At 42.5% G+C, this 21,615-nt stretch overlaps 1 protein-coding gene and 1 long non-coding RNA gene across 6 annotated transcripts in view; both read right to left on the reverse strand.

Moving 5' to 3' along the window:
- LOC137448592 (uncharacterized) overlaps positions 1–4,324 on the reverse strand; it is a 77,034-nt gene extending 72,710 nt beyond the window's left edge. Inside the window, exon 1 of the long non-coding RNA XR_010989149.1 lies at positions 4,269–4,324. This is a non-coding gene — a long non-coding RNA (uncharacterized lncRNA). The remainder of the gene's footprint in view (positions 1–4,268) is intronic.
- Positions 4,325–5,765: 1,441 nt separating this feature from the next.
- CCDC85A (coiled-coil domain containing 85A) overlaps positions 5,766–21,615 on the reverse strand; it is a 71,186-nt gene continuing 55,336 nt past the window's right edge. For 2 of the 5 annotated variants that reach the window (XM_068153273.1, XM_068153272.1), the window contains one exon: positions 5,766–7,857. In XM_068153273.1, coding sequence (XP_068009374.1) covers positions 7,808–7,857 — 50 coding nt within the window. In that variant the 3' untranslated portion in view covers positions 5,766–7,807. Of the gene's footprint in view, positions 7,858–11,716; positions 11,799–14,646; positions 14,775–21,615 lie in introns of all 5 variants that reach the window. The other 3 variants (XM_068153275.1, XM_068153271.1, XM_068153274.1) reach the window with 3 other exon arrangements.

A 21,615-nucleotide genomic window follows, 5' to 3' on the forward strand; every position in this document is an offset into this window, starting at 1 on the left:
TTGGAGAGAAGATTTCATCCCATGCTGTGGAAGATTTGTCTTTCTAGACAGCACTGTCCAGAGGAGGCAGCCTCCAAGGAGCAGTTTTTTGTACTGAATGCATACTCAAAGCTTGATGTAAAGGGAAGCTAAAACAATGCAATCACCAGGACCTGCTACACAAGATAAGCAGTAGCCTTCAGTCACAGACATTTCCTTGTCCATCTTTTCATCCACTTCCTACAAACTTGCCCACATATACTTGTAAGTTCATCATCATATTTGTAAGTCCATCACCACTCCCCTTTTCTACTGAGCAGTATGACCACCTGACCTGGGCGTCCAAGTGCGGAAGGTGGTTAACCAAGCCTGAAAAGAACTTGCTTCAAGCATTTAGTATCACAATTTCTTCCTGCCATTTGGGTTTTATTTGTACATGGCTACCAATGTTGATATTCAGCTAAGTCATTCTCAGACACCACTTGTGTGCTGCAGAAAAAAAGGACAGGAGAAAGATAAAACCTACGGGCAGCACAAAGTGAGAGTGGCCGAGTGATGCAGCCCAGCCCCAGGAGAGCCGCTGCAACACTCCAAGCCAAAAGGATGCTGTAAAATGGCCATAACACAAAAACTAAAAACCAAGAGGAGGTGTGAAAGTCACAACAGGAAGAAAAGAATGCATTGCTTTAACATCAGCATAAAGTGAGGACATACAAGAATGTTGGTAAAGGCAGCTTTAAAGTCTGTTTCATAATCTGCTGCGGTTGAAGGAAAGGCCTTATGCACGACATCATTCATCTTGTAATTACAAGGACATGCTGGGGTCCCAGCCTAAAGCAAGGGGTTAATCCCCCAACTGTTTCACAGGATTAGAAGTACATTTTTCTTCCCCAGAAAATGTAGCATTATTGTGCAGCCCATCCAGACATGCTATTTCATCATTAATACTAAATAAAAAGTGAATTCTCTCCTTTGTCTAAATAGTTTGCTTCAGCTCAGTTAGGAGCAGCAATTAGCAAGACAGCCTCCCTGAACATATTTGATCAGCTACAGGGTTTCCTGCTGTGCATCAGAAGAACAAACCTGATTTCACACAATCCACAGGGTTTATGTTGGCTGGATGTGCTATAAGTGAAAATTATCTCTTTTTTTCCCCCAAGGTCCTTGTTTATATGCTTGGGGTTTTTTGGTGGAGAGACATGCATGTACCTAATTTAGCAGTTGTGTTGATTTGCGCTTCTGCTCTTTAACCGGTTCCCTTTATAGCATTTGCTGTTTGGTGAAGGAATTGGGACCAGTTATCATTTGTGCTATAGGTCCATTTTATTAGCAGGAGTAGAGGAACCGTTCCCATGGAAACGTTCCTGTGTTTCATGCTGTGCTTTTCCTGGGATTTTCAGGATTGTGTAGGGTGGGCTCTAAGGTGCTCTGGGGCTTTCTAATGGGCACACACAGCAGCCTGTGAACACTTGCCCTTCAGGAGGGAGAGAAAAGCAATGCCTGTTTAGATTGTGTATTGATGTTTGGGACAATTCCCATCACTCTGACAACAATCAGATCCTCTTCTGAAAGGCCACCTAAAACCCAAGAGGGTGCTTTCATTTTACTTGCTGACCTTTACTCTCAAGCCATGAGTGATGCTACAGTTTGAGAGGACTCAGTGCACTCATCTGAGCCATGATGTCCTTGTGTCACTAGGGACATTCAAAGCGTCTTGAAAAGCTATCAACATGCTATCAACCCCCTCCTGCTCTATAGCTGAGGAGTTCAGGGCCCAGAGAACGACTGCTCATGGGACAAGCCTGCCCCCTAGCATTTATCAAGAACAGCAGAAAATAAAATACAATCACATGTGGAGACATGAAATCACCTTCTTCCCACACAGCCTCTCTCTCAGGCCTCTGTGATGCCCATACACACAGGTGAGGCACACAGCAAATGGGTGTTGTAGGACTAGTCACCTGAACACTGCAGAAGATTCACCTGCAGCCAGGATGCTGGCACAACAGGCTCCCATCCCCCTTTTCTTTGTTCACTCTTTCCAGAGTCTGGGGATAGGCTTCCAAGGTTATTTTTTCAATCTGAAGACATATGTAAGTTATTTTAAAATTTACTTCAGCCTGTTCACCAAAGAACCTGAGCCATGGCCATGGCCACTCCATCTTCAACTGGAGAGTAATTGTCATGTTCTAACAAACATATTAAATACTTCATTATTTTGGCATTTCTTCGTGAACCAAGTATTTAGGAAGCTGTTTCAAATGGAATTATGTAATGAGCCTCCTGCAGTCCTTCTCCACAAGCCAGCAGCAATAAAAGAACCACTAACACTCAGACAAGGCTGGATCTACCCAGAGCCTGGCTCCAGCATGGACAGCAAAGATATCATACCAGTATCAGAAGAAGCTACGACTTCACTGATTTTTCATCATCCCACAAGAATAGTTACCAGTTTTCTAAGTGTCTGAACTTGCTCAGTTAAGAAAGACTCAAGTACATTTTATGTCTCTGATCCATGTGCTCTTTTGAATTTTTAAAATATAGAACCATAAGATGGCAGAGTTTGGAAGGGACCTCCAGAGATCATCTAGTCCAACCTGCCTGCCAAAGCAGAATCACCTAGGGCACAGGAACATGTCTCTAGAGCAGGAGACTCCACAACTTCTCTGGGCAGCCTGTTCCAGTGCTCCAGCACCCTCACAGTAAAGAAGTTTCTTGTCATGTTGAAATGGAACTTCCTGGTTTTGTTGATTCATGCTACAGGACACCAGTGGAAAGAGACTGGCCCCTTCCTCTGGACACCCACCCTTCAGGTATTTGTAAACATTAATAAGATTCTCTCACAGTCTTCTCTTTTCCAAGCTAAACAGTTTCAGGTCTCTCAGCCCCTCCTCATCAGACAGATGCTCCAGTCCCTTCATCATTCTCATAGCCCTCTGTTGGACTCTAGTGTTTCCCTGTCCCTCTTGAACTGGGAAGCCCAAACCTGGACAATACTCCAGATGTTGTCTCACTAGGGCAGAGTAGAGGGCAAGGAGAACCATCTGCTTTCTTGGCCACAAGAGCACACTGCAATCCCATGGATAAGTTATTGTCCAACAAGGGCCCAAGGGTCTTTCTCCACAGAGATGCTTTCCAGCAGGTCAACCTCTAACCTGTACTGGTGCATAAGATTATTCATCCCCAGATGCAAGACACTACACTTATTCTTATAGAACGTCCTCATGTTTCCTTTTGCCCAGCTCTCCTGTTCATCCAGATCTTCCTGAATAGCTACACAGCCTTCCAATGTGTCAGCCACTCCTCCCAGTTTAGTATCACCAGCACACTTTCTGAGGATACACTATAGCCCCTTATCCAGGTCATCGGTGAAGCTATTGAACAAGACTGGCCCCAGCAGTGGCCCCTGGGGAATGCTGCTAGCTACGGGGCTCCAACTAGACTGCACCATTGGCCATGACCCTCTGAGCTCTGTTGTTTAGCCAGTTCTCAAACCATCTCACCATCCACTCTTCTAACTCATACTTCCTGAGCTTACCTATGAGGATGCTACGGTGCAGAGTCAAAAGCTTTGCTAAAATCAAGGCTTGCTCTCTCTGCATTTGCCCCTTCTATGCTTTCTACACCATCATAGAAGGCTATCAGATTAGTCAAAAATGATTTCTCTTTGGTAAATCCATACTGGCTACTCCTGATGACCTCTAGAATGAGCTGCTCTATCAACTTCCCAGGTCCATGCAAGACTATTTAAAACTTTTTTTTCATCCCCACTAGGATTTTTGGACTGCCTGACCCTCCAAAGTCAGCAGGAGTGCCCAGGACCACCCCACATAGTCCTACTAAACCTTAACCTCCTTTCTCATCTTTTTGTCAAGTGGACATTTGCCTTTTTGTAACAACTGAAGTTTGTCTTCCACGTGGAAAATCTCCTCTACACTGTGCCATTTCTGGGATAAATAAAACAACGTGAAGAGCCTGGGCACACCAAGGAGAAGGAGAGTGCTTCTCTTTTTTTATCTTTCTCTTTTCTCAATTAAAAAAAAAAAAAAATCACAAAAGAAGAGAAGTCCTTGCTGGCAAAAAGATTACTTTCCTCTCTCTTCCTTCTGCAATTTTTCCTTCCACCTCATTCCCAATATTGCAGTGACTTGCCAGCCTGGGGCCTGACTGCTTGTACTAGAAAGCACCACAACCACGAGGCAGCCCAGCAAACGCCTGTTTGATTCCATAATGTAAAACCTGTATCTACTAAACCCAGGCAGAGCTGCTCTCAAGTCAGCTGTTCTTACCTTCAGATTTTTAGGTAAGCAGAGTTGCAGAGCCAGTTGACGGCTTGGAAACGTTCATTGCTGGGATCCTTGTGTTCATGGTTCATTTAAGCCTGGAAAACACAAGTGTGAAGCTGTATTACATATGTATTATATATCTGGCAGCTGCATTTGCTAGTCTGTCCTGCAGGAATTCACAATAAAGGGAAATCTCATCAAGATTTTTCCCCTTCTTCTTTTCTGTATCAAACTGATGAGATCAGTATAAAGAATTCACATCACCCTGGGATTCACCTCAGAAATGTATAAAGACTTAAACGAGTGTCATGGCAAGAGTGATGTCTGTTGAGGGGGTACCCAACAGAACCTCAGAGGGCTTGGTGTTTGAGAAGGTCAGGCAGCATAAAGGAGCATGGGGCCAGGTGTCATCCCCATGCCACTGAGGCTGTTTGGGCTGGCTATGCTCCAAATGTTAAAAAGGGCATGCTGGCTTTGTGCCATGTTCAAAAACATGTCCATCAACTGCAACCTTGGGGGAGCAGGCTCTGCTGAAACCATGCGCTTGCTGAAAAGCAGGCTGCCATTCTATACCTTCTGACCCTTCAGCAAAGCAGCTTTTCTTCACCCTAGAATGTAATATCCACTGACTACATCTGCTGTCCAACTGCTGCTTAAAATTCACTCAGACAGTGAATTTTAGAGCTCGTTCATACTCAGCTCAGAGGCTTGGAACAGCCCCATAACAACATGTACAGATTTTCAGCCAAAGTAGAATTATACTAAAACTAAACCAACTGAAGGAGGAATCCAGGACACTTGGTGCAATTACAGTTTGCTGAAAAACACCTAACCATGTGGGCAGAGAGCAAGACAGAGGAGATGAAGGTCCATCCCTACCACTGCAAGTTTTATTCATTAGCGCTGAGATATATCAGCAGGCTACAGGACCCCTCATGAGCTCTGAGCCTCTTCTGCACACAATGTCCACTTTTCTCCTCTTAATAAGCTGTATTTTAGGAGCCCCCAAAGGATTTATTAGTTTCAAGACACTGATAGCACTAAGTGTGTTTCTTTCCCAGAAAAATTAGTGCAAGTTTTCTGCTCACTGGCACAGCCAGTAAGGCAGCCTCCTGCTGCACTTTCCCTCGACATAAGCAGCCCACAAGGAAGGCCAGACCCAGCTGGGGACAGGAAGTCACCACCACACAGCAGGACACAACCAGCCTCCCCCAGCACCATGAACATCTCTACATCTCTTACCTGAGCAAAAAGGCTCCAGAAGCTCCATGCCTCCTGTTTCAAAGCTGCACTACGCAAGAAAGGAAGAGGAAGAGCCCCACACAAGTGCCCCAGCACCGTTGAGGACTTAATATGTCACACCTGGGGCACACAGCTGGTGCCAATCTGGAGCTGCCTCATTCAGCATAAAAGAGAATAAAATCCACCTGTTTGAGCATTTTAGTGACACCTGGAGAGAAAGCAAACAAACCCCCACAACCCCAGCTAGCTTCTCCACCAAGTAGGGAACATTTGAAATAGCAGCTTCAAAACAAAGTGTGTGCAAGCTCAAGCAGCTCCTGGCTTTGGCCATTAAAGGAAAGCAAACAAGGGAGAGATGTTATAATTTATTACCATCATTAGGATGAACACAGACACCTGATACCCAATCTTGTATGCAGAACTGTAAAAAAATAGTTTTAATACAGTATCAAAATTTACACAAGTGTACTGTCAAAAGAGCGCTGTCCCTCAAATTAGCCTTGCACATACATATTGCAGGCACAAGTACAGTTTTACAGCTTTTCATACATTTAGATAGATAGATAGGAATATAACAATTGAAGTTTAACTAGGCAAACAATATGATGAGAGAAACCAACATGTAAAATAGCAGACAACTGTCTGGGTTATAGCTAAGAAATTATGCCAGAGTGCAGCATTCCAGAAGGAAGGCCAGATTCTGCATTTCCAACTCAAAGAGACAAAGCGAACTGGAGTTTTTGCCTGAGAAAGCAATGCTGGATCAGAGGCCTTATATTGAAAGATACCAAGTCAAAAGAACAGCAGAAAACAATATAACTGCTGCTGCAACTTAACACACTGTTTCTGAAGACACTCAGCAGATTTACATCATACTCCTATATAACGAAAGATTGTACAGCAACCAAGCTACATTCCACTGCAAATAGCCCATGAATACAGCATGTTGCAAGCTCAGAGAAAACTTTGGCTCAAATCTTAGTAACCAAGAACAAACCAGAACCCAGGAATTGTTGCATTCCTATTTCTTTTTTCCAAACTTTTATTAGTCCTCTTGATTTTTAGCTAAGGTAAAAAGTTAAGCAACAGCATTCATTCACAAGCCTGTTGCACATTCATACATGAAACTATCATTTCTTTTAGAGATACACAAAATACCTATCATTGCAATTCAATACACACAACTAGTATCATACATATAGATAAAAATAAACTAAGCACATCTAGGGTGCTGTCTGGTCAAATCTCAGGCAATCTGAACAAGAGCTTTCTGCCCCAGAATAATGAAAGACACCTTCTGAGTATAATAAACCCTTCTTCTTTGAAAGAATGCTACAGTGGCAAGAAAAGCTTTATTGTAATGCACTGCAGTCTTTCAGATCCTTATAGACTTCTGTTAAATAAACCAGCATGTCTCTAAATTAAACAGTAGAAAGTAATGTCCTGATAATTGGAAAATACTCTGCTAAATAAAACCCTGATGGAAGTTCTAACTTGAGACCTGTGATAGTGACATCTAAGTGTTCTGTTCATGAGAGGGCTGTGAACATGGTACACATCTTCAGAAGACGTGCAAAGTGAATGGAAAAGAGTTATCTTTACTTTCATTTAGAAAGAAATTGTGTTTCACTACAAGGACTGTAGTTATGCTACACTACTGGCTGGATAGGAGACTCTATGATCTTTGAGCACCTCCGAAGGCAGGTATTCTACTAAAGCAAAAACTAATCTGGACATCGCCTAAGCACCATTACCCAGCATTGTACAGACTGAAATGTGAGCTACTAATGAGTGACCTTCTCAAAACTGCAGAGACCAAAGGCACAGTTTATCAGCATCTCTCCAGCCTGGTGAAAAACCTCCAACAAATCCAGTGAAAAATTCCTTCAGACTTACTTGAGATTCACTGTAACTGATCAAAATAAAACTTATTTCATGGAACTCCTGCAGATTCCCAATTATCTTTTAGTCAGGATGGAAATACCTCAGTGCTTCTAAATGAGGTGTGCTGGAATGATGATGCAGTGGCAGCGCTTCAGTAGCCAGTACACCAGATCAGCAGCATTCGGGGGACCCTGACAACATGGCTCCTCCTAAAGACCTTTGTGCAGAATCTCTACTAGCTCCCAACAAAGTCTTCTGTAGTGCAAACAGACACCTTGCCATCAACTGGGAAGTTGCTGTGGACACAGTCAGTTCTTTGTCTCTCATCAGCAGTTCAAATTCATTCTCTTCAGAGAGCAGACTTGCTCAGACCCTTTTACATAGGTCCTTTATACTGATTTCCTGATAAATGTTGTCTAATGCCAGGGCACGATCCGGCAGCATCTCCAAGTTTCCTCCACACAACCTAAATGGAAGGATGGAAAGAGATCTCATTATCACCAGTTAAGATGTACTGGATTTCATACAGACATGCATCTGGAAATGCCACACATTCATTACACAGATCATGCAGCACAGGTAAGGACAAACAGGAGGGACACACAACAGAAGAGAACATTTCTCAAGGGATACAGCATTCCTTCTGACACAGAAAGCACATGCTTCTAGGAAAAATGATTAAGAACAGAGACAAATGAACTAGCACGTGCATCACTAGGATATTTTATGCTTCAGATACAAGACTAAGGGCATTTACAGGCCTCAGCTGAAGCTTCATTCAACTACTTTCCAAACCACATCTCTTGCAGAACACGATTCAGAAGAATGAAGCTCAGTCCAGAGAAGTCTAAACATTTCCAGATTAAAAAGCACAAAGCAGTTCTCTTCTTTTTCAAAGAATTTACTTGTTCTCTTAAAATCAAGCAAGGCATTAAAAGAGTTTATTTCATTTGTTCTTCCTTGAGGTGAGAAGAATTGTACGTGGAGTCACTGTTCTATACACTCCTGTGTGTTTTGTTCAACCAAGGGGAAATCTGCAATTTAGTAGAAATGAGCAGTTTTTTTCTCAGTGTAGACTACACGTTATAAAGGTGTCCTTCCTCACACTCAGATTTACTCCCACTCATGACTGCATAACATCCATGTTACAAAGTATGCAATTACAAATGCAGAGAAGTTATACCCCAAACAGCCTGGGTAAGTGTTTTACAGTAATTTATAGAAAGATTGACAATGATAAGAAGAAGAATCAGTAGCTTGTGTTGTATCACCAGGTGGGGCCACCAGAAACAAGCCTGGCCATTACCACCATACTGCATATTGCAATTTAAGGTTATCTCTGTTTAATGATAATCAAGTAGAAACCAGCTAAAGTTTAACTGCTACTAAAGCACTCATAATCTCCGGACTGACTGGGATACAACTATCGAGAGAGACAAACAAACCATTTTCCACTGTCATTATTTATTATTTGCATTTTAACAGTGTTAAAACCCAGGAATGAACAGATATTGCATGAGCTGGAACTGAATGAATGCAAAGCAGCTGGGAAGTCAACATCCTGAACAGACAGTTCCTACAGCTGGTGAGCAAAGGTTCTACTGATACTCTTTGCAAGAGATGGAAAAATAACACAGGAGCTCTGAGCCTTTGCTGAAGAAAACTGAAGTATAGGAATGAAAAACTGAAATCCTCCAAGATTTGAAGTAATACAACTGCAGCCTTACTACCTGGGACAAACAAATTAACATCCTTTAAAGGGAACTCTCTTCAATACTAATGGTTGGACATAAGCCAAACTCTGCAAACTTTCCATGTGACCAGAGTCTTGCAGCCTGAAATCAGAACATATAAAAACTGTTTTCTGTCTTGTGAAACACTATGCTATAGTGAAAGCGTGAAAAACGTGTTTTCAGTGAAACCTCCCAAATCAGCAGTGTCCTGGCTAAGCCACTGGAAAGGACAGGAGGCTGGATTTGATGAGACAGGCATTTCTTTCCAACATTTGGTAGCTGATTTCCCTAGCTTTATATCAGCAAAACCAAAAGCCTCTTGAATAGCTTTTGTGAGAAGGCATTACTGTACATATATAGATGCCTTACAATAATTTTTTGAATCAATACACATTAGACAATATTTACAAAGCAGCTACTGCTGACACAATAACAAACTAAAAGGTGACACATTCAAAGTCCTTTATTTCCAGCTGAACAAATGACCCTTGGTTACTTGAAAGGCACCAACACACATGAGACAGGCCTGGGAAGCTGAGATGCTAAGTAGAATTGACAAAGTGTAGTCAAAAGGAATACTCTTGTCATTTTTATGGGTGGATAAATCTTTATCAGCAACCACTTTTGCTTGTGGATACAGTACAACAGATACCTGGATCTTGAAGGCATCACAATAATTTTATTTGCTTCCTTTTCAGGAAAGGCATCACAATAATCTGATTTACCTCCTTTTCAGAAACACAGGATGATAAAGGCTCAATTTCTGCAGACTTATCACCAGACTCTCTTTTTCTGCTGGCATATGTACAGTTCTTTGCACAAACATAGCTGTGCATATTGCTGCCTTCAATGCACTTATTTTTGGTCTTCTGCATTGTCTATGTATTTTGTATTTGCATGTAAGGCTGTTTTCTTCTCAGTTCAGTAGTCCAACAGGGATTTGTCACAAGCAACACTAATGGAAGCACTGCGCATTCCCAAACATGTTTTAAATAGTTACAACAGAGCAAAAAGCCCAGTATCAAAAACTCCACTCAAAATTTCAGTGGTAATCTTCACTGAATAAAGGACAGCTATGAGGTTCATGGTACAGTCATAATGATTCACTTCAAGCTTAATTCCAACACACCAGAGTGAAAGGAAGGAGAAATCCCCTCCCTGAGAGGCAGGCAAAAACCTGCACCCCACAAGAGCAGCTACATCACCAGACAGCTGTGGCAGTACTCAAGGCCCACAGTCCTTCATATGTGGCATGAAATAACTGTGATCTCTGGGCTCCTTGACCCCTCTTGACCAGCCATTCCATCAATCCCATATGACATAGCCCATTTTCCTTTTGGCTCCCAGCTCAAGTGAGTGTGCTGCAGCCCTGTGAAGAAAACTTACTGAGAGCCTGAGGAAATTCAAGAAGAAACCACTCCAGATTTAATCCAAACATTCCTATGCTTTGAAATTACCTCCATATGCAGTAATTATACGACAAACTACTTCTAATTCTGCTGCTACATTCTCCTTAGACAACACAAGTGTATGAATACAAAGCAAAACCATTCCCAAACACATTGATGAGGTGGGTACCAATATCGTATACACATCCTGAGAAGAGAATTCCCCTATCTGTTACCTTAATGAAATATCGACATGATCATACAACACCATAAAACTCCTACAACATGAGTTACACATCCAAAATGCATTTCAGTATCAAGATTAGATATCAAAATTACAGAACCCAAAATGAAACTTGTTGTCATTCCACAGGCAAAACAATGCCACACCAAATGTTGCATGTAAAACACCCACAGCACACCAAGCTGCAGCAAAACGGTGAACTACAAACTGGAAGGACTGCAATGAAAACGCAAAAGAAAAGAACCCTTGTAATTGTCACAAATCCACTGTACTTTCAACATGGATTAGATGAATATAAGAAAAAAATAAAACCAGAAAGGAAATAATCAACTATTTTAAAAGTACAATAATACATCAATAGTGAAATCAGAGAGATTACAAAAGACAGAAGAAAAGGCAGAATTTCAGTGCTAGCAAACAAAAGAGCTTTGAGTGGGAACAAAAAGAAAAAGCAGCATACAAGTATATAGTTGGACTTGATAATGTCAAATTTAGTATAATAGCATTTTAGAAGTGGAATTACTTGCATCATGGCAACTTTTATGAATTACTACTAAATATGTATTAGTTAGAAATGGCTATCTTATCCATACACTGCAAAGGAATAGTGTAGGCAGGAAAATACAGTGGTGTCATTGTACAGATAGGGAAACTGAGGCTACCAGACTTCATACTTGCCAAAGTTTCCTCTTCTGAAGGATAAATTTGGGTCAGCTGAGTCATAAAGTACTTTATCCAGATGTATTATCACACATAGATATTTCTGATCAATACTAACCAATGCTAAAATTATAATGTTCCTAATAAAAGAGTAATTGTATTACAGAAACAATAATTGACTTAATTCTCATAGAAAATCTTCAAGGGCATACTGTCAGCATTTAAACAAAAAATACTTTGCATCTTTGCAGGTGTTTCCAGGCTCAACAGGGAGTACAAAATTAAACACCTCAAATTTACATTGCACATTTCTCCAGCCACAGCTTTTTCTATCTCACTAAGGTAGTGGCAAGAGCCTTTAAGAGTAAGAGTCTCTAATAGCCTGATGATTTGGATTTTCCTAAGCTTCCAAGACAAGAGTATTAAAATATATACATATATATGTATATGTAAAAAGCATATTTATTTAACAGATTTGTTTTGCAGCCACAAAGAATAGTAGTAGTATGTTTATGGGCATACATATATAACTGACCAATTGCATCTAAGGCTAATTAAATTGATCATAGTGCTCCAGATTTCAGGGCAGGAGGGAACATTGAATCTTCTTGCCTGACCTCCTGGGTACCACAGAACACCCACTTCGCTGCAGCAACTCCTATACTTACCCTCAGACTTTGTTGTCGATTAAAACACACCTCATTTTAATTAGTAGAGAGCACTGTGGAGCTTCCAGTGGAGACACTGAACTCAGGACAGAAAATCTCAGTGCAAGTTTTGCAGGCAAGCCTGTGTCCTTGGGTATGCAGGCAGTCAGACTAGATAATGATCATTATTTCATAACTATAAACCCTGGTCTGCAAAGCAAACCCACCCTGCCATTGGAAATAACTGCTTGGATAACCCTAGTGACACCACTTGCACATGGGGAATTACCCCCTAATTGATGGCAGGGTGGGGAGAATCACCAAGGGGAGGCACACAGTACGATTCCTTCTTTCAGCCACCCCACATGACAGGTCAGGTCATGGAAGAACCTTTCCCAGAGCAACCTCATGGCAAACTTCTGCTCTGTCTTTCCCCACTGTCTTCACCACTGATTCACAGGCAATTTGGTTTTGTGGGTTGTCTTCATTTCCCCATTACTTAGGAAAAACACAGCCCTATTTTTAGGAGTGGCCTTCCTCTGTTTTCTTACGATCTGTCCCTTCAAGATACATTCCTGCTCCTGAGATTCCTTGCTGTGCAGGAGATTGCACTAATAATGAGGGTTTGTTACAAAGTCTGTTTCTTTTTTTGCAGGAATTCCAAACCAAACCTGTGGAGAAAAGCAGGCTCCTTCTTTGGCTTGTTCTTCCTCCTGAATGATGCAAGTGGGAGCTCTGCATTCCCCAGAAAGGCAGGATCAAACCCATACACTTCACTGTGGGGAACAGCAGGGTCTCCTCCCTGGCTGGGAGTTGGGGAAGGCTGGGCAGCCTGCTAACTAAGAGCTCACTTCCCATTTCAAGTATGAAAGCATCATTTATCTTTATTTCTGCCTACTGCAATGCCTCCTAGCAAACTAAATGCTGAGCTTTCACATCATACTGAACTGAATTCTGTATATTTCTTCTCAATCCATTCCAGCAACCAAAGTATCAGCCATTGTTCAAATAGTTCATTTACACCAACCAGCTCAAATATTTCACTTAGATCAAGCAGTTAAATGCTCCCTTCAGGGAAGTGTCTTTTCCAAAGGGTACTTTAGAAGAACTACAAAATCTTTTCAAAAAACTCTAATTACCCATGATCTCCTGACACAATTACCTAGCATAGTTAGGCAGCAGGAGGTGAAATAGATGGGAGAAGCACACAGGACCTTGGGCACTGGTGCTCCTCAGCAGCCAGGAACAAAGGTTCCCTATATTTCTCCTGTACAAGGGTGAGACCAGCATACACACAGGCAGAGTGCTTTTGATGAGGATGTGGTCAGGGGTGGCCATTACAGAAGGGACCTGCAATTGCATGCACATGGAGATGGGCTCAAGCCTTCCCTGCTTCAAATGCCAAGGTGGCAGCAGTGAAGCAATGCAAACAGGGATTTGATTGCTGTAATTTGTGTACAGTTCACTTGCATAAACCTATCTCCACAGGCTTCATGGAGGATAAGTCAATGTCACTCAACCATGTAGAAGATAATCACCTTGTGCATAACCTGAGATGTCCAGGCAGGTCACAGGACTACTGAGCTCTTACTGTGCATTTCCACAAAGCTCAAAACCCAAGCAAATGTCTACAAAAGTCTTTCTATTTCTCCTCTGAAGGAGTCCAAACATACTCCCTGCAAGTAACCAGCACGTCCCTGCAACACCTGTAGAGGTGGGGAATAACACTCACTTAACCAAATTAATATTAAAGCAGTTTAGTTAATTAATGGAGTACAGGAGAGAAGATGTGCACAAAGCAGCAGAAAAATAATCATGTCAAAGAAACACAGAGTCCCTGCTCCCTGCTCAGGGCACCGTCAGTTTTCAATGCTGTCCAGAGAAGCACAAACACAGCTTGACACCCATGCTTCAGTGGGACAGCAAACTCAGCCACACTTGTTGATTCAGATCATTTGATAAACCACTGCATCTTGTAGCAGCTTTTTAAGTGCCATTAATTGCCACAGTTTCACTGTTGGCATAGGTAAGAAACTTGCAAATTTACCCCTCTAATTGCTTATGTCAATGGCTGCTTATCAATGCACCAGAGGTCTTTGCAATCCATCCCTGACCTCAGAGTAAATCATATCTGCTCTCAAAGTTTCAACACTGATCTTGGGAACATGATTCATGGTCTTCAGCCCAAAGTTCTGATATTTTTAGTATGTACATTTGCTTTATTGTTGCATTAAAGTGTTTCTTTCTGCATGGGTTACAGGAATCCATTATATTCCACCGGGGAACAAATATGCATCCTAGATGAAGCATAAAGACTTCCTTATTCAGAAAAGCACCGCTTTCAGCTTCAAACAAAAATGTACAAGTGATTTGAAGAGCAGCTACCGCTGGCATCATCCCCACTGTAAGGGCCAGATCCCTGCTCCAAGAAACACACAGTCCACAGATGTGATGAGTGACACACAGAAAAACAATCCCACTCATGACAGCAACATCCCAGTGGTGCCCACTGGAATGTTGCTAGGGACGATACAACATGTGTTGAGTAACAGACATGACGTTTTGCATGGACTGCACCAGAGCAGCATTACCTTCAGAGCATTTACCACTGAGTCAGACTGCTGAGAGGCTGAGCCATGTCCACTGATGCTAGCTGGCTCGTTTGCAGAGCAGTAACTCCCCTCCGCCCCTCCTGGCATCCTAATGGGATCCTTCGCAAAAAATCAAAAGCTATTTAATAAAGAAAAGGGTTGGCAGCTATTTAAAACAAATGTCAATTAGGTCTTGTTCTTTTTAAAGAGGCTGAGAAGCACTGAAGGTGTGTTTTACTCTGAAGTTCCCCATCTTTGTGTAGCACAGTAACCAAGATCCACTTGAGGCAGCTCAAGTGCTACTGTTGAGTGTCACTCTGGCCCTCAAGTGTCTCTCTGGAAAATCAGGACATGGCAGAAAAGTTCCCTGTGTAGGGACACTGCCTTACAAAACTGCTGTGAGGTTCAGAGAGATGACTTCAACTCCAGAGGAAGGTTTTGAAAGAGTCTAACTTTATACCAGTATTTCTGGAGGCTGTTCCTTCAACAAAACTCACATTTCTAAACACTGTTGCAAGGTTTGCAAGGCAAGCTTAGCCACAGCCAACCAGGGAAGGAGCCAACGCCTCCAAGCAGCTAGCTCACACCTTCCCTGCCCCAACTGCTCCACGGCAAGGGCATGTTCCCCTGCTTGTCTGTGAAACGTCAGTTTATACCCAACAGTGACAACCTCAGGGGCTTTTTCCTTCCACTGAACACCTGGAAGGGTTCTTCAGGACACTGCCACACAAATGCAAGCTCCCTAACTTCTTACAGCTCAATAACCTCAAACTTTGCAGTACATAAAGCATCTCCTGGAGTGACTGCAGTGCCAAGGTAACCTGAGCAAGCAGCCTGCTTTGGAGGAGTTCTAAAAATACCCCTGCTGCATTCGTGGACAGCAATATGATAGCTGCAGCGATAAAGACAGCCCAAGTAGATGCTTCCGAGGTGCTTTCAACTTGACCCACTCTCTACTGTCATTCTTCATGCAGAGCTTTGTAAAACAATCCTGTGAAATACAAAGAACAACTTTATACTAACTTCTACTTCACAGAGTAAGGAACATTCAAGAAACATTAAGAAATAATGTAGCAGCAATTCCTGATGGAATGTGTAGGGAATGCATTTCTGAAGGGAAGATAATGACAGTGGAAGGAGCCTCTGATCAGAACCGCTGCCCCTGCTGAGCACGTACATCGCACTTTGCAGTCTTTTTAGGGGTGTCTATAATCTACAGGAGAGGACAGAGGAAGGTAGGTATGGGAGAAAAAGGGCACGGGGAGATGACGTGAGGCTGAACTTCACAGACCTAGTCTGTCCAAAAATGTTTAATAAGTACTGCAGTCCAAATTAAGTTGGTATGCTGTATGTGACCTCACCAGGATATAGCCAGGCCTTTGTAACCAGCAGTGTCAAAGGGGCACATCACAAAGATAACCTGCATAATACACAATATGTTAGACTCAATCCCAGAAATCATCTGCAGGATTGATCCTCACATACTCCTAAACACCCTAAAAACGGGGGCAGGGGGAAGGAATGCTGCATATACTAAGCCCACTAAAAAGGTACCTTGAATATGAAGATAAAACCTATTTGGTATGTCTATCTCTTCCACTGTCAGCCTCCTGCTCAGCAACGGAAGCAGTGTGGACCACAACAGTGGGCACTAATTGGTCTCATAACTACACTGGCAAATCCAGCACACACTGAGGGCAGCATGCAGTGTATCATCCTACAGGTGTGCCACAACAATGACTATTACCAATTTGCTGTGAGGGGTGGAGGTAGGTTCAGACTTACTTCCCTTTCTGAAGGATTTATAGGTCTGTTAGTGACTGGACAGACTTACTGCTATACTTTGGGAAAGGAAATGGAAAAGGAAGGGGTAGTAAAGCAGATTGGAGCAATTCTGGTTTAGGATAAGCTCCCTCAGTCAGTTTTGAATTCTTTGTAAGTCAGAGTATTCTGACTTCAGGGCCAGCAAAGATTTTGATCAGTTTTGAATGGTAAATACAAATACTGCTATAAAGAGGCTGGGAAGGTTAGTACAGATTGTGCATTTAAATCCTTCTGAATATGAGAAAATCTGAAAGTCCTGTGAATTGTGCCACTGTCAGAATTCAGGCCTTCCTCCAGGTGGCTGCCCTCCTCAGCCTCCTCTGTGCCATATGCAGCACATGTTTGTCACTCTTCATGAGAATAAGAAATTTATTGTGATCACACCACTTTAAGCAGACAGCATTCTCAACACATACCTGTAGGAGACTAAAAATTGGTAATTCCCCCATAGACATCCTTCTGTCTCCTCCATCTCTCCATAAGAGACATAGCTTTTCTCAAAAAGTAAGGCAGGTTTTGCAGCCCTGAAGCCCCATCCTCCAGCTCAGGGACTTCTTGTCTCTGGTAAGGCCACTATGAAGGCAGCTTATGTTAGCAGATGATGGGGATGGGACCAGCCTGACCACGTCTCCTGCTCCTCAGCAAGTCCTGTGAGCACTTCCAGTTGCATTACAAGTTTGCATTCAGGAGGCAGTAAAGGAAAACAAGCGGAAAAGGCACTTCGTCGAAGTGGCAGTGGCTGAAAACAAGGTGCCTCAGGAGACCAGAATAGTGTGGTTTTCAGATCTACCATCACAGCTGCTGCTTGCCAGTGGGGAGCATGGCAATGTTTAACCTTCCACCAAAACTTGACCTGAGTTTCCTTGCACTCAGTCACTTCTTTGCCACTGCTCAACTCATATTACAACTAGATTCTCTGCAGGACCTCAAGGACAAAAGCAAAATCCTGTTCCCTTCCTCCTCTTACCTAGCTCCACACACAGAACTTGCATTCACATTCAGCCACCCAAAGTAGGCATCCCATATATCCCCACGTTTTGGACAGATGTTTTAATTCATTATCCAGTAACAAAGCTGTGGAATTGGACCAAATCAAACAGAAAAGATGAAATTGATGGTTCCCTAGTGCTTAAATTTATAATAACTTTAAGAATAGTGCTGCACAATATCAACATCTGAGAATTTACTTTTTTGCTCATCCTACACTGCCAACCTTCCCTAATATCCTACACTGCCAACCTTTCCTACTGCCTCTTCCCAGCCCTTGTGCCCAAGCAACAGGATGGTTTGCATATTGCCTCCTCTGAGTATAGCATGTATTCTGTGTGGATTATACTGCTGCAGAAAGCTCACTCTCTGAAGCAGGTAAAACCCACTTAATATCCTATACACATTTCACCACAACCATAAGAGTGTGCAGTTACTAACTGCAGGCCCATCTTCTGTTGAAAATACATCCACAAAATATCTAATGCCAACAAGCAACTCTAGGGAATAGAAAGAATAGGAAATATGACTCAACTCCCTAGTATCACATAACAAAAAATTAGATGAATGGAAATTCAGCATCTCCCTTCCACTGACTGCAAAATGTTAAGGACACTTAGACCATTATCCTACAGTGCCAGAGGCAAATCCTGTACTGTTCCCTGGGCATAGACAGAATAAAGACCCCTGTGTAAGAGTATTCTGTAATTGACAGAACTGATCACGTGCCTTTCTACTTGAGCCAGTAGAAAATACTAGTTTTTCAATCAATATTGCTGATAAGGATAGTCATGAATGAAAGCCACTGTAGTGCAAAGCACACAGAACAGCTGAAGTCAGGGGCAGTTTGCCTGCCAGTCCCTTTGGAGAAAGCATGCCGCTTGCTGCCTGATGCACCAGTTCCCCGTGGGACACAGGAATAGCTGAGAAGGGAAAAACAGAGTCCATCTCTGCCCCAAGGATGCTTGCTGTCACCTCACCAAAGCTTCTGAGAGAACATGATTTTCCTGTCCACTGGGCACTGCTCTGTTCGCTTGCCATCGGAGACCAAACTCAGCAAATGCACAGGACCTCACTCTCTAGCAGCCTTTTATCCCAGAGGCAAGTGGTTTACTGGGAACTGTATCCTTCCTGCTGGGCAACTGCCATGCCAGTTCAATCACTACCTGATTTTCAAAGCTGTCTTCTGATTTCCCCAGCCCTCAATTTTCCCAGTAGCTTCAAGAAAACCCAGTCTGGTCTTGTCACCTTGTTTCAAACAGGCAGGAGAAAGGAAAAGCAGCATGAAACGTCACTGTGTTGCACTGCTGGATTAATAACACACTCAACAACTGCAACAATTTTTTAGGAAGTATTTCTGTCCATTCAAACACACAATTTATAATGCTGCAGCTGCTGCTACAACTCCTGTCTTCAAAGACCTCAGCAGAAATCCCTATACGCTGCTGCTGAAATCACCACAGCATACTTGTAACACACTCAGCATATTTGATCAATGGCCAAGACCATCGCTTGCTGCACACCTTCAGAAACAACCATTTTCAGTAGACCCTTCATATGCCTCTTTTGCTAATGAACCTGTAAGATAAAAAGGCCCTGAGCAGCAGCACCTCCAAATCCTGGAACACCACCACTATCTAAAACCTGGAAAATTAAGTGCACTCTGATAGACATTCTTGAATGCAAAGTAACTTAACACTTTCAGAAATTACACTGGGGAGAAAAAAAAGCAAAAAAAAGCTGTCCTCCTCTCTGAATTGCTGCTCTTTTGGTACACTTGAATCTGTATCTTGTGTGGATTATAATGCTGCAGAAAGCTCACTGTCTGAAGCAGGTAAAACCCACTTCACGCCCCATGTACAGCAAGCTCATAAAGACTTGCCTTAGGACACCCTGAGACAAAAGACTGCTCAGAACCTCAGCTGTTGTAAACCTAAGTTACCTCATTAATAACCTATTAATTTAAATCCAGGAGGAGAGCATATAACAGAATTGGGTGGGTGGATGCTGTTGGTTTAATTTCAGCAAATATTTGCTTCCATGATTAGGTAACACAGGCATGTTCAATGGGGTTTAATTACATTCTGTTTGAAGGATTCCCACTCTATTCTTCTACGTGCTATGGAAGGGAGGATATAAACATTACTGGACTGTGAGTGACACAGATTGTACCAAATACAAATTCTAATCCAACAGCTCCCATCCTATAATTACATTTATAACTAAAACCATGCCATGCAGAGGGAAAATAACAAGTGCAGATCTCAGAAAAAAAAAAAAAAAAAAAGGTTTTGAAAGATATGTAAATGAGTTTAAATAAAACGTGGTAATTTAACAGAAGAGGGAAGAAAGGAGGAAATGGAAAGTGTTGCAAGTGTTTAAAAATAAACTAGTGTGTGCCTAAGGGTCATGCCTGCCATTTCACACTTACCAGGACTGGAAAAGGCAAGCAGGAATGGAAAAAAATTGCCTGAAGCGACAGTGAGATTGAAAGAGAAGCCACAAAAAGAGATGGAAAAGGAACAATACACTTGTAAAAGAAAGAATGAGGAGATGGAGGCAGAAAAGCCCACCTGAGAGGGAGCAGAAGGGCTGAAGTTCAGCCCTGCACCACACCTGCCTCATGGCTTTTGTGCTGCATGCTGCAGAAGTCAGGAGCTCAGTTCCCTGTGTCCAGCCTCTGACCCCTTCAACCTGTGCAGTTTATTGGCTCACAAACAGCATCCTGGCAATACTTCCTTTCCCCTTCATTAAAAGGTAAAGCTAAATTACAAGGACAAAGAGAAGGAGGAAATGTATGACAATTCTCCATCTTGGCCTCTTGCTCCCTATTCCCATGAAACAAATAAAACTGAAACAATTTAAATTGGGTGCCTTGCCAAGTATATCTTGTGCAAATGCATCTCTGTCATTATGTGACAGATGTCTGCATTTCCATAACATTTCAGCTGAGCTTACCAGACTTGAAACACTACTCCTAAAAAAATCAGGTATCTCTTCAGTTAATTGACATGTGGATGCCAGATCCTGATCTTGCCTCCCCCAGCATAAGGCACGGAGAGCAGTTACATACCACATCAAGCCTGGGAGGACATTCCTGGTTTCTGTTAGCTGAAGTAACTTGCTGACAAACCTGTCACAGTCCAGGAACTGGCATCTGAATCCATAGTTTGGTCCCTACACATCTTTTTAATTATTGCTGAGTATCTTCATTACAATATGCACTGACACCATGTTCTGGCTAGAGCACTATCATGGTTGGGGTTTGTATGTTAGCAGCAAAACTCATTTGAGTTTCACGTCATTTTAAGGCAGCAGAAGGCATCAGTAGCACCAGGGCTTTCCTGACCCAGCCCCACAGGAGAAGGACTCTGGTCTGAAACTCATCCAGCCAAACAGAAATGTTCTCACTCAAATCCTTTTGCCTCTAAGCACTGCCATAACACGCTCTTACCTACACAAGAGTTTGAGAAGCATCAGCACAAGCTGCACACTTCTTTTCTCAGGCACAGCTGGCACAGTCTGGCATTCTCAACAGAAAAGCCAGCTGCATGCCATAAATCTTGGAGAGTATCTGCTTTCCTGCACAAAACTACTATTTGTGGTCCAAAACTGAAAGGCTCTGGATCCTATCTTTTTACATGCTATCTGAGGGCAGAAGAGTAAGAAAAACAACAAAAGAAAGAGCAGCTCATTGCAGGTCTCAGCAGCACGGCAAACATACCCATCTGAGGCTCCTCATAACTTTTCAATCCACTACTGCACTACAAATCACCATCAGACCCACTGTACAGTACAGAAGAGACATTAACAGGCTTAAGTGAATCTGCACATTTTTATACCTTTCCTATCACCTGATCAAACTAAAATATTGACTGGTGGTGGCACTGTATTTCCCTTGACAAAGAAGCCCTTCAGTAAAGCAGAGCGAACTAAAACCCGGATTCCATTTGAACAGTGATAGCAGCACTTAAAAGCATTTGGTCTGGAAATATTCTTGCCACTAAATATTAATAAAACCTTTACAATAGAGGCCTGCAGGGTTTTGGAAAGAAACTAACATGTGTGGAGTGAGACAAGCAAAACAAAAGAAATTGGAGAAGAACCACACCTAAGTGACAGATGAAAGAAGTGATTTATCTTCTGAAGA

The sequence above is a fragment of the Melanerpes formicivorus genome, unplaced genomic scaffold (assembly GCF_026170545.1).
Source record: "Melanerpes formicivorus ecotype bairdi unplaced genomic scaffold, bMelFor1.0.p_v2 SCAF_25, whole genome shotgun sequence".
NCBI lineage: Eukaryota > Metazoa > Chordata > Aves > Piciformes > Picidae > Melanerpes > Melanerpes formicivorus.